This window comes from Cetorhinus maximus, chromosome 10 (assembly GCF_964194155.1).
Source record: "Cetorhinus maximus chromosome 10, sCetMax3.hap1.1, whole genome shotgun sequence".
NCBI lineage: Eukaryota > Metazoa > Chordata > Chondrichthyes > Lamniformes > Cetorhinidae > Cetorhinus > Cetorhinus maximus.
The window spans coordinates 30,613,559-30,627,423 of record NC_135888.1 but is presented as its reverse complement, the minus strand read 5'-3'; the positions used below and the strand labels follow the sequence as shown (position 1 = coordinate 30,627,423).

General features: G+C 40.1%; 1 protein-coding gene across 1 annotated transcript in view; it reads right to left on the bottom strand.

Annotated features, from left to right (window-relative positions):
- cacna1ba (calcium channel, voltage-dependent, N type, alpha 1B subunit, a) overlaps positions 1 to 13,865 on the bottom strand; it is a 721,116-nt gene that overhangs the window by 49,329 nt on the left and 657,922 nt on the right. The window contains exons 39-40 of the mRNA XM_078550316.1: positions 6,783 to 6,910; positions 398 to 494 (exon numbers count right to left, since the gene is read on the bottom strand). Of these exons, the coding sequence (XP_078406442.1) occupies positions 398 to 494; positions 6,783 to 6,910 (225 nt within the window). The remainder of the gene's footprint in view (positions 1 to 397; positions 495 to 6,782; positions 6,911 to 13,865) is intronic.

The window sequence follows — 13,865 nt, the reverse complement described above, 5'->3', positions numbered from 1 at the left end:
CAATTAGCTCTTCCAGTGTAATTGGGTTACCACCACTAAAAAGGTACAAATTCAAAGGAGTAAGGAGGTTCAGAAACAGTAATTGGCATTAAAAAAAATCCCTTTTTGCTTAGTATTTCCTATTGTTTATAGATTTGGGCTTAAAACCTAATAGAATTTTTTTTAAAAATGGAAGTATCTGTAGACCCCTTGTAACAATATCATTCTCAATTAACTCTAGCAACCTTTTCAAAATTATAAATCACAGGTGGGCCAAAAATACATTGACAATGTGACTTTCGAATACAAAATGGAACAGCATGAACACGGTTACATAAATATAATAGCACACACAGGAAAACACAGATTTGGATTTGACATGTAAGGTAGTTTTGTGTATACTCGGTTTATATGCTACCTTGTAGGCGACTCTTGCAGGACATTTCTTTCCCAGGCCTAAGGGTGGACACATGTGTCTCAGCATCTCATACATGTCATTGTAAGTGATGCGCCCACTTTGGAAAAGAAGTGAGGCAAAATCAGAAAAAAAAACAAAACAAAAAGGGAACAAAGAACAGAAAGGAAAAGAAACACAGAAATCCAGGTTAATTAGATTCCAAAATGGAGGTGCAAGATTTTCCAGTGCAAATACAGGCTTTGCATGGGAATGTGTCTTCTTGCAATGAAATCTAGACCTCTAATCCCTGTTTCAATATGGAATGATTGACAGTTTAGTAAATGGTAAAAGGATGTATGAATGATGGCTTCCTTTCATTGAACATACTTCAAGTCAGCATGCCAAGAAATCTCTAGCAAACCCATAAAAGCTAAACATTGGATTGAATGAAAGAAGATGGTCAAAGTCAATCATTCCTATTCAGATGCAGACAGTCAGGGCTTTTTGGATACTCTGTTTATCAGTTTAATTTCAAACCTTATAGGCCAACCTATGTGGGCAGTTCTTCCCTAAGCCGAGAGGTGGTGAGATAATACGCAACAATTTGTACATATCCTTATAATGAATCCGGTAACTGAAAAGAGAATTTCACAAGTTAGAAAATGAGCACTACAAATGAATTTACGAAACAGGACTTCATATCAGTGAATTGATTGATTCACGCAAACCAAAGAGACAACAGAGTACGTGCAGAGACAATTGATTTCTGAGCAAAAAAAATAAAGAAAAATACTTCTTAAGTGGGACACAAACAGAATAAATTTGAATACTCATTAAACAAAACCTATTTCCTCATCAGGTTGCACTTGCAAAGGTAAGCATTTGTATTTCAAATAATTTATTGATGACATAACCTGAGCACTTCAAACGTTCTCATTCATGTTTTATGGTGGAATTCTCTTCTAAAAATGTTTGCACAAGTATGCAGTAGAAGTAACAGTTTTTAAGCTTCAAAAACCAGATCATTTGTACCACTGGATGGGTTGCTGCATTAGATCTTTAAATTTTTCTCAGATGGGCTGTAAGTGGCACCATGCCCTTAAGTGTCTCTTGTTTTCAGAATTTTGACTTGGGCATCAAAGGACTAGGAACTGAAGTGTTTATCTGGACACTTCACTTTCGCATAATATTTTTCATGTACAAAAAAACACTTTGTGAACTAATTATAAAGTGAAAACCCCAGACAGTTCATGAGGAAAACTATACTTACATTTGATCCTCAAGGAAATAATGAGTGTGACTATCACAAACACCACATTCACAATGACAATGAAAATATATTAAACAAGCAATTCATACAGCTTTGATTCTAAATGTTCAACATATTCAAAATGAAACCAAAATGAGTACATAAAGATTACAATTGAGCATCATAGCACTCTAAAATATTGGCCTGGAGGGTTACATGGCATGATCAATGGTTAGGTAATAATAAATGAGAAAAGAGGATAAAACTGCCACAAATTTCCAGTTTGAATCAATTAACCCTGTTTGATATCAGTTAGCTTTTGAAAGAATACTCCGGGCTGTATTTTTGAATTTAAATTAACTGGAATAAATTCTTCACATATATTAATATCTGCTTTGTAAAAATTATACACCAAACACGGATTTCATCTGCAGCAGTTCCACCATTTTGTTTGCCTTGCCCAAGTTATCTGCAGGAGAAAGATAGTTAGGAAGTGACAGATCATCTTTGCCTCCTTCATGAATACTTACTCCTTTATGTGACCTCACACAAGTTTCACTGTTTGTTTTACAAGTACTCTTTAAAATACGAAGCTGCAGAAAAAAATCTGTTTTTGTTCTGCCCATACATTTTTTAATTAATTAACTGGGAGTTACTTAATTTTATTGTCAAAACTTTAAAAAAAAATCATAATCCAAATTTAATAAGAGCAGAGATAAGCTAATGCGGCTCTTCAGTGTTGTCTGATCGTAACGGTTTCACCAATGGGTGCAGAGGAACCATTTATATGCAAGGCAAATGCTAATGAAGGCAATAGGGGATAAGAGCAAGAGTCATCCCTCTTCCTTTCTATTTGCTCAGAAGCATATATTGGGGCACTGATGGTGCAGCATGACTGCCACATTCAGAATCACAACTGGAAGATGGTGTGAACTCAACTCACCATCTATAGTCTGTTGGCAATCAAGGTCAAGGCTTGTAAATGTAATTCTTGTCTGTGTGCATATTTTCAAATGCAATGACACAAAGTGCATTAGTGTATCACAACCTAAATCAGTCAATGGTTTATTGTATTGAGGTATGCTGGTTTTGCACTAAGCAATACAGACTAAGGCTGCACTAGGCTGATTGCAGCCTGAACTAACAGTTGAGACCTATGATTGGTCCCAACATTCATGTGCTACGTGGGAGGGAGGGGGACAGGAGGCAAGTCAATCAAGGATTATAAACCAGTGAACACTGCTAGAAAGTGCACGTGTAGACATCAGATGGGATTACAGTCAGGTGTGATGTATTCAGGGGGTGGTGAATAGCTTGCCAACGTTTTGTTTTCTTTAATACATTCTTTTCGACATAATTGTTGTAATGCGCTTTTTATGCATCTCTTTCACTTTCTTTATATTAAAGAAAACACGTTACTGCCATTTTGGACAGGGTAATTTGGTTCTCTAACCTCTGCCAATAACATTTGTCCTTAGCACTGGGTATGAATGCAAGGTTTGAAGCCGTATTACCTTTATCAAGGTTACGATGCTGTAGAAGATTTCTTGGAAGCTCATGTGAAAGAGATTCCCTCCATTAGTCTCAAATGCTTGAGTGGAAAAGAATATTTCAAAATTCTTTTTTTCCAATAATTCTGTTAAAATAACTGGAATATCATAAAAATGGAACTGATTCCTATCACTAATCCTGCCCTTGGATACCATTAATGCATTTACGTCCTGCCAATTCTATTCCCTCATTATGCATCAGGCAATTTAAGTTTATTAAAACTGCTGATATGATCATTCCTGACTGCTGTGTTAACAATCACTGATTTTGGCCACAGATGACTCCCAGTATTAATGACATTCTTCTGGACAGTGAAACAAAGTTCACAATTATTTACAGCAACTGAGTGCAAGTGGCAGGTTCCCCAAGGCAAGCTGTTCTTGCAAATAGAATAAAACAAAGGCATGCCAAATTATCACCAGCTAACCACAAAGAACCTGTGGCAAACACAAAAATTCATTCCCTAAATTGGTCAAAACAACTTTTGATCCAATAGTTGTTGCCCTTTAGTTTTTGATAAATGACACTTGCTTGATTTAAAAACATAGATTGTTTTAATGCTCTCATTTGACTTTCACCTGATCAGTTGGCTTCAGGCAAATCTTCCTTTGGAATCCTTTCCTTCATTTAACTTAAGGTTTCTGTCAGATGTATTTAAATAGTTCACAGTGTGAGTTCATGGATTAACAGATTGATCACTGCAGCCTTGAAGGGTTACTATACTAATCTAGGATCACAAATGCAGTGATTCCTAAATTGAATCTGCTGTGACAGTTCCCGAACAGCCTACTGAGTGGGAAGGGCGATGAGAAAGGAATATCTTATTCTGCCTTCAACCAATGAGCAGCCGATTTGCCCCCTTCAAGTCAGACCATAAAATGACACTGGTTTCTGAAACAGTGGGCAGAATTTTACGTCCTGCGGGTGGGCGTGCGCCCGATCTGATTGGGCGTAAAATGGCATGCGATACTTCGGGCAAGCGTCCCCGATGTCATCGCGCACTCGCGCGATACTTAGGTCGGTGGGCGCATGCGAGAGTCGGCAGTGCGTCCGCCAACAATTAAGAGGCCTATTAAGACCATTAAAATGTTAATTAACAGCAATTTTTCTCTGCCTTTCCAACCTTACGGTTGGCAGGCAGGCAAATCAGCCAGGCGGCCTTTGCATTTTTCAGGAAACCTCATCCAAGGGCGGGATGAGGTTTCCGTAATTAAATATAATAAAATTTAAACCATTTGGGCATAATTTTTATCATGCATATGTTTAGGTGAGTGAGTCCAATGTGTGGACATTTTTTCTGCATTTATCAATCTTTATTTGATGGTTTTATATTCTTCAGCTCCCTGAGGCAGCTCTCTGCCTTCAGGGAGCTTTCATTGCGCGCTCCCCTGCAGCCGCGCTGACATCAGCGCTCGCCCTCCTCCCGCCCAGCAGCACGTGTTTCATGCTGGCTGGCCGTTAATTGGCCAGTCAGCGTGAAATCACAGTCAGGGGCTGATTGCGGGCGGAGGGATGTTCCCCAGCCGCTCTCCTGTGCCTGCCCGCCTGCCCAACCACCCAAAAATCCTGCCTACTACTTTGGGCTTCATTTTATCGCCACAAATCAGGCGGGCCAGCCCCCACATGATCGTAAAAGAGGGGGTGATGACACTGCGTCAGTAATACAACATCATCATGTTAGTGTCTGAAACTACAGCAATGAAATCAGAAGCCCGCCTGCCATTTTGAAATTATTAACAAGCTATTGAGCTTGTTAAAAAGCCACTTGTACACAATTTTTTGTTGCCTGCTACATTCTTTAGGCATCGGGCAGGAATAAGTTTGGGAGTGCTTTACAGCAGCTATGACCAGGTGGCACAAGGGCAGCAGAGAAGGCTTACCACCAGGACCATGGCTGCATGTCGCAGCAGAGTCTGCTGGTGAAGGTGGCAGCATCACTGTCTGATGTTTGACTTCATTTATTTACTTTTTTAAGCTTGCCAAAAGAAAGAGAAATCCAGAGAGCAAGGGGCCATTTGTAGCCTTGACCAACTTCCTGTTCACGGCATAAGTCCCCTGACTCATGGCATCCCGGACTACACTCCCAATTCGGTGCAGAGCCCCCTTCACACTGTAATTGGCTACCTTCCTGCTGGGCGCACGCTAATTGGCCGACCGACACGATTTGCCAAGCTGAGATGGCAGGGGTGGGGCAGGAGCAAGTGGGCCACTCATTTTCTGCTCTGCCTCCATGACCCTGCTGAGGCCCATTAAATCCAGCACCTCGCTTCACTAAGAACTGCTCAATGAGAATGAACAGTCATAAGCATGATCAAACAGACGCATCAAGAACAAAGTAGAGGCAGACAGGCAATTTAAGATACTCCAATTGATTGGTGTAGCCCAAATAGACAGGAGGTTGGTACAGCAATGGCTTATATCATGAAGAGCAGGGAGCTGTCGTCCCTCATAAAATGAAGTTCCTAATCTCAGCTAGGTTAATTTAAAGGCAGCATGAACTGGATGACAGAAAGTTTCCTAGTGAGAAAGCTGCAGGTCAAGTTACTACAGGGTGCTTTCGTGCATAGTTTTCAGATATTTTATGAATAAAGTATTTTTTCAAAAAAAAACTGTTCTTATCAGATCGCTCCAGTGCAAAGAGTTGTCCCCGACTGAGTGTTGCAGACTGGCACATTCCAAGGTCCAGGACTACGTGCTGAGGGACGCAGTAAAGCTTGGGGCAGCTGCCGCAAAGGCGCAGTGGGGTAAGGTCGCTGTCTAAGACCTTTCTGCCATAGGGCACCGAGGGGTTGGGAAAGGTAGAGACCCCTCGGGCTGTACGGCTCGCATTGAATGTATGCATTGAATACTAATTGTATTATAATTGTACTGAAGCACCTCAGAGTGCAACATGATGTATGTTGATAACTCCAATACCATTGCACTGTCTGATTGTCTGTAATGACCATATTGAAATGAATGTAATATTCATTGATTGTATTGAAGCACCTCGTGATCCATGTGTAAAAGTTGAATCTGATTGTACTTTTTGTGATGGCGATTTAGAAATGTTTTGTAATGTTCTTCCAGATATTTTATGAATAAAGCATATTTTTCAAATAAAAAATAGAAGCCAGTTTTAAGAGGGCATCGACAAAGATCTGGTTATTTGGGAACCTTCTTGCCTGGGGAATGGTTCATTGCATAATGAGGCCCCTGGCATGAAAAAAAGATGGAAATATAAAGAAAAAGTTACGAGAATTTTGCCAGGCCTTGCATTCTTTGAAAATGCAGCTGGCAAGATCATATTAAGATATTGCTGCGAGCTGCTTGATCTCTGCTACCTTCTAACCATAATTTCAATCATTTCTTCAAAATAGTGCTCACTTTTATTACATCTTCTGATTATAAAACCACTGATAAGTAAAGCCAGGTGTGGCAAATTTCTAGAAACGATATGCTTGACATAATTTTGCTCTCAAACCAATGCAGTTCTTCTATTCTATATATTAACAGTTTGACATCACACATGTTTTACAACATTTCTCCCTTCATCACTTTTCAAAGATTACGCAATCATTTTAAGTGCCAGACATATTATGTGGTAATAAAGCCAATTTTACATACCAGGCTCCAGGATCATAGTCAGCCCAGACACGGATGAATTCATCCAAGTGGTGTGGTCCCAGGATAGAAGAATCTCGAGTTAAATACTCAAAATTGTCCATAATAACTGCTACAAAAAGGTTTAACATCTGGAAAAAGCACCAAAATAATCACATGTCAAGCCCATTAAATGGACTAATTGATATAAAACTGTTATTTTTCAAAAAACACTTTCACAAGAAATTCCTGAAAAGTATATACAATCCACTATGTAGTAGGCTATGTAGGAAGAAACTATTAATATCGGAGCAAAGAACTAAAAGAGGGATCATTTGACAAATAGAACTGCAACACGATGCATTGATCAAGGAAAGGGATCCTGTAGCTAAGTCTATTAAACTGCTCGTCGAGTGATCAACTGCAGTAGAAAGGCAAAGATTGTACTGAGCTGCATTAACAGATAGATACGGTATAAATCAAAAGGGTTTATACTCCTGCTTTGGAAGACACTGGTCAGGTCCATATCACTCACTACGTGCATTTCTAGTCACCAAGTCATAGTGATGGAACTACTGGTTGTGAGAGGGTACAGAGTCAACCATTAATGATGATTCTAGCTATCGAGAACTTAAATCATAATGAAAGGTTGGAGATGTTGGACTTGTTTTCTTTGGGACAAAGAACCTTCAAGATGAATCCATTAGAGTTTTCAAGATTATGAAAAGAATGAACAAGGGTAACCTCTGCAAATTGTCCACAGTGCTGGATGAGATGCACCTCTGTCACTGCTGTGGAAATATCTTAAAATAATCTTATTCATTACATTCAGATCTTGACCTAGAGTAAATTATTTACTTTTTAATTTGATTGTAGCTGAGGAAGGCCTCAACAAAAACAATGTTTCTTTCTTGTTTGTTTTTGTTAATAAGCTCTTTTTTTTTTAAAGAGGAGTACAAACCCTCCAGAAAGTACCAACCATGAAGAAATAATCACTACTACTTTACTACAAAATTAACCCCTTTTGTGAATGTCTATTTTTTCCAATAAGTTTATGCTTTAAACCACATGTTCCTGCAATTTCTTTGGCAGGACATATATTACAGAGGGGAAGTAGACATTATGCCCAGCCTTTTAGAACTGAGGAGACTATAGCCCCAAATTAGCTCTTTGAACCGCCAGTACTGTCTGCTTCATTCTGGTAACTGATTCCACAAGTTTGTTGGATGAAAATATCATTCCAGATATGTTTCAGAAACGGCTATGAAGGCTTGATGGGGTTGATCTATTAAAATAGAGTGGACTTTTCCTATTCCTAAATCTTTACTGTGTGGTAAAAACTTTCACAAAGATTTATTTCAATACACCATGATGTCAGTTCTGAGGAATGGGCCTCCAAATCAATACAGCTACATCTGTTCCTACTGAATATACATCTGTGGCGCATCAAAGCACGACAAAGGTCAGTGCAATGTAATGTGAATGTGCCTGAACTCAAGAATGTTAGCTGATGACAGGATCATGGAACTAGCAAGCTTTGATGCTGTAGCAAATTGAATAATTTTAACTTATTTGTTATTCTGTAAATTGGTTCCACTTCTGTGCATGGCAGGTAATGATGTTATCTCTCTAAACTCTGGTTAGAAGTCTTGCAACCTCTGTAGACTGCCTCTTTGTGATCTAGGGTAATTCCTTGATTACTAGCATTTCACCCGAAGCATTTTGTGCCATCGCTGATGGTCAGTGGTTTGCTGAGGTCTACTTCGCTTCTTGAAGCATCTGGATGTTACATTTGTCAATTAGGTACCTGGGCTGCTCTGATAACAAGAGGTGGTCCAGTTTCTTTGGCAGTGTGCAAGTCACTCATTGTCCTTAATCAGCATTAACAAACCAAATGTACTCAACTCCAAATTTACACAGATAACCTTTGTCCTAATAATTTTTTCAAAGCAACAACACTAGATAACAAGAATAGACATTCATATAACACATTTAAGATAGTAAAAATGCCCCAAAAGAATTATACCAGAGCATAATCAGACAAAATTTAACACTGAACCATCTGAAACGATATTAGGACAGATGATCGAAAGTCTGATCAAAGAAATCGGTTTTAAGCAGCATTTTAAACAGGGAGGGAGACACGGAGAGGTTTAGGGCAGGAAATCCGGAGTTTGGAGCCTGGGTAACTGAAAGCACAGCAGCCAGTGTCGGGCCAATAAAATCAGGGATGCGCAAGAGGCCAGAATTGAAGGATCAGAGAAATCTTTGCAAGGGGTTGGTGAGGGTGGGTGGGGGGGGGGGTGGGGGTGTGGTGGGGGGGGGGGGGTGGTGGTGGGTAGGGCTGGAGGAGATTTCAGAGAAATAATGGAATGTGTTTTAAGAATTAATGAAAGGAAGGTTTCAGATGACATTAGTCTACACATGTAAAGCTCGTGTAGTTTCTAATGTGGCCCTTTAATACCTGTTATTCTTTCAAATATATATTTATAGTTTTAAGCACTACAGCAGCTTGATGTAAAATGAACTGAGTGCTTAGCATTTGAATGTCCATTTCAAATGGATGAGAAGCACTTGCGGGTATATCAGATGACTGAAATTGCAGTGCAGCAAGATGAATTTCTGTAAATGCTTTCACCCACTGCTAAACATCAAGAATACAAATGCAAGCAAGGCTTTTCTTGGAAGTTGGGGGGTGGTGAGCAAATTGCTAGACAATAGTTAATTTGATAGTGTAGTGGAATCAAAGTTAGACCAGCCCTACTGTTAGCTAGTTCAGATCCATTTGGATTGATAAACAGACTTGCAGCGCTCAAGGTAGTCAAAGAGAAAACATCTTGGAAGTGGCTTCTTTTAAGATATGTGAATAATGTTTCAGAAAATTCAAATTCTTTCCCCTGAATACTCATGAAACCAAAAGCTGCTAATTTATGATGTAGGAGGTGAATACATATGCACTGCTAAAAGATTCTTTTGTTCACTGTTTCTTTTCTTCTTTTCCAGGTAACATCAATTATTCGAGGGTTGCTGAACCACAGCTCATGCCATGATTTTGCCACAGGGCAGGGCCAGGAGGCAAGCCCCAAGTTTACCTTCGCCAGAATAGGAATCAAGACCCATCTATTGGCATTATTCTGAAGCACATGCCAACATGTCTAGCCAACTGAGCTAACTGGCAACCCCATGTGGAGGTATTAATCGGTTTCAAATAAAGGTTCACACATCCTTTAAAATAGTGGAAAGTGGAGTATTGTAGAATTAGTCCAGAAATTGATGACTGTCACATTAGCGTATGAACAGTGAATGTTTTTTTTTTAATTCAATTAGGGGATGTGGGCTTCACTAGCTAGGCCAGCATTTATTGCCCATTCCTAATTGCCCTTGAAAAGATGGTGGTGATCTGCTTTCTTGAACCACTGCAGTCCTTGGGTGTACCTACGCCACATAAATGCTGGCCTAGCCAGCAACGCTCACACCCCTTAAATGAACATAAAAAACGCATTCACCGCTCATATGCTAGTGTGACAGTCATCAATTTCTAGAGTGTAGTTTTTGCTTAATTTCCTTTGGATTGTCAATTTGGGAATGGGAATCAAAAACTGACATAAATGTCATCAGAGGAGTCAATTAAAGGGCTGTTAGCATTTTTTAAAATTGATCTCTAATTTCAACAGTTCACTCTTTTAGAAGTTACGTGAACTTGGCAATCAGTCACAGTTAATCAGGACCATGGATATTTGTTTTTGTAAAAGAATTCATAACCACTACCAAAATATCTGCCTTGTATGTTTTCTAAAGCAAGCAGGGAAACTACAATCTAAAGGTTTAATTTATATTTTATGTTTAAAGCTGTTTTGAATCATTCAATTTCAGTTTCACTAATGAATGTAATAAACGTGATGTCCATTTCAACACCTAGTGCTATTAAGCATAATTCTTAGCACTGTGCATTGTCAATGCAGCATGTAAAACAGTTGCTTATTGAAATTGGATACAGCTGGTTGAGAATTTCATTATATTCCAAATTAAATCTTTCTATGTCAGCTTTCTTTTTCTCTGTTCTGTTTTGAAAGCTCTCATTTCTTGCATAAAAAGCTACCAATAAGCTATGTGACACATGTTCCCTATCAGTATTATTGTATTTGAGACTTGCACTGTGACTGTATGGTAAGGTCACACAATTCCTGAGTATCCAAGTCGAGAGATTAAAAATTCTGCTTTGATCCTGAGGGCAGGTTGTGGCAGCTTGGTCTTCCTTCTTTCCTCCTGTCTGAAAGAAATTGGAATCTGCTACGATTTATTAACCTGCCAGATGGGCGAGTCCTGCCCTTGCTTCTTGCAACATTATTGGAGATCACTTTGATTCTGAGTGATCGGGTAAAATATGCGAGATCGATTCAGTCATCCATTATGCTTCCCTCCTGATTTTCATTTCCACTGAAGTCAATGAAAATCAGGAGAGATACATAATAGGCTGCTGAATTGATATTGTCTGTTCTACATTATTGCCCAAAGTCAAAACTACCCCAAATTAGTTTCTGATGCCAGCAGGCCAACTATGAAAAAGAAAGACATGCTTTTACATAACACTTTTCACATCCTCAGAACGGCTCAAATCACTTTACAGCCAATGAAGTGTGTTTGAAGTGTTGCTGCAATGGAGGAAATGAGGCAGCCAATTTGCGCACAGCAAGTTCCCACAAACAGCAATGTAATCATCTGTTCAAATGATGTTGATTCAGGGATACATACTGGCCAGAACACCAGGGAGAACTCCCCTGTTCTTCTTTGAAATAATGCCATGGAATCTTTAACATCCACCTGAGAAATATCTTAGAACTGAATTGAAGTGTTAGCCTAGATTATGTGCTCAATTCCCTGGTGTGGGACTTGAACCCATAACCTTCTGACATTATTATTATTATTGTTATTGCTCCGAATCCACTTCACCAATTGTTTCGGTAATGCCAGGTTGCATCTAATACTTTATGGCATGGTGCAGTTCTTAAGTAACAATTTGAAGATAACATATTAGTATTTTAGGTAATTTAATAAAGCCCTGCTGTTTTTCACGGCATTCAAGTTAAATTTATTTTTTTTAGAAAACACTTAGTTAGTCACTTCCCTATATTTAACATCACTCACAAAATGCACAGATCCATAGGGCAAGAGGTTAGCCAGCAGACCTGATGGCAGGCATCTATCAGCACTACTCTGTAATTTGAAGGCAAAAGGCAATGTACTTTCCAAAATTGCCTCCTTTAGAGTGCCTAGCAGCCATTTTCTTCATCAGTTGGCTAATCTGAAGCTGGGACCGGAACAAATGGAGGAAACAAGCAATGCCATTCTACACCATTCAATGGCACAGCCCGATACACTGTGCTGCTGGGACACCTAGTCAGTAATTTGTAGCACAACCTTGCACAACTTGCTTGTCATTAACCTGATCCCCAGTGTTTCACTGCTAAATGAATCTGCAGTCATGTAAATTCAGGTTCAGAGGAATTTATTTTCATAGTTTTGTTGAAATGAGTAAGATTATACAAAATATAAGCAGTAGATGTGCTCATGCATGCTGCATTCTCATATTTTTATCCCTACACATGAAAGACGCCTGAATAATGGCCCATAACTTCCGCGCTCCCCAGCGTCGGATTTGGGGGGTACCCCAAAGATGCGCTGGGGAATCCCTCTGGGACGTTCCCAGGTAGGGGTTTGCACGGCAATAGCCCAGAAGTGCTAACTTCCTCTGGACAATTGCGCTGCACTGGGAACCATCCAAAAATGTGGTTTAAATCGCAAACTTTGGATGGTTCTGCCACGGTTATACCAATAGTTACCCAGAAAAAGGTTAGAAGAATTTAAAACTCTTCTAACTTCTGAATAACTATTGTAAAGACCCAGACCGACCCCACGGGACTTCCCCCCCCCACACCCCAAAACAACCACCACCACCCAACCCCCAACGGGATGTCCCCCCCCAACTCTGAACCACCCCTCGCCCCCCCTCTCCCCCCCACCAAACCACACCACCACCACCCCGCGCCTCCCCCACCCCGCCACCCCACCCCCACCTCCCGGCAACCTCCGAGCTGGAGCTACACATCGCTGGGGCCTGCGAGGCGTCTTTTGATGCAGGCCCCAAGCAGCTCCAGTGAACGGAAACGGCAACATAATTTTCAAGACCAGGTAAGTAGGTATTTATCTCTTCTAATTTCTGCAGGCCAGCACTTGCCAACACTAGTCAGCGGTTACGGCCCATTATATTAATCAATTATGCTCTCGAGGGTTGCATCTCCAGATTGCATGGACTCAACTGCTAAGTTCTCAACTTCTTCACTGATGCCCTTATCAAGATGACTGAAATACTCACAACATATTAATTTTGTAACAGGAAACGTACATGCACATGCGAAACAAAGATAAAAGTTACGAATTATTTTACCTTTTGAGAGCTCCAGTGTGTGTCTGCCATTGGTAATAAAGCAATTCAAAACACTCACTAACTCCGTATAGGCCACCATTATTGGCTTTGAAGAGACCCATTGACCTTGGTGGGTAACAGGAGAAATTTGCCATCTCTTTTTGGTTTGTGCCTTGTGTTAAGGTCTAAAGCACTCCTTCTGAACATGGTTAAAGCAAGCACAAAGCACAACTCATTCAGCAATGCTTTGATTGAAGAATCATCATGTCTGGGACAGACAGAAGGAAAGGACTGAGCAAAAACAGAGCCAAGTGGCACCACATAGTACTCTGTAATAACATGCAGGGCATCACCATACCAGATAGCCACCACCTGGGTCACCATGTTGGTATTGAGCATATTTTGGGCTTGGTCTATGAGGAGACTGTGGGGTGCTGAAGGTTTTCCTGGAGAATGTGATCAGGGATATGGTCACTTATACTGAGTTGCATGTTGGTTGGCTGAACAGCTGACCTTTTGTACCAAGTACAAAGCACAACTGAAGAACGATTTGACTTCTAAAATGTGCTAAATTTAGATGTGTATATCCCTTTGTACTGTAAGCAGTAAGCCAAGAGCTGTGTCTAAAAAGATGAAAGAACCACATCAGTGCTTGAACTTATGAAAGTACTCTAAATTCTGCA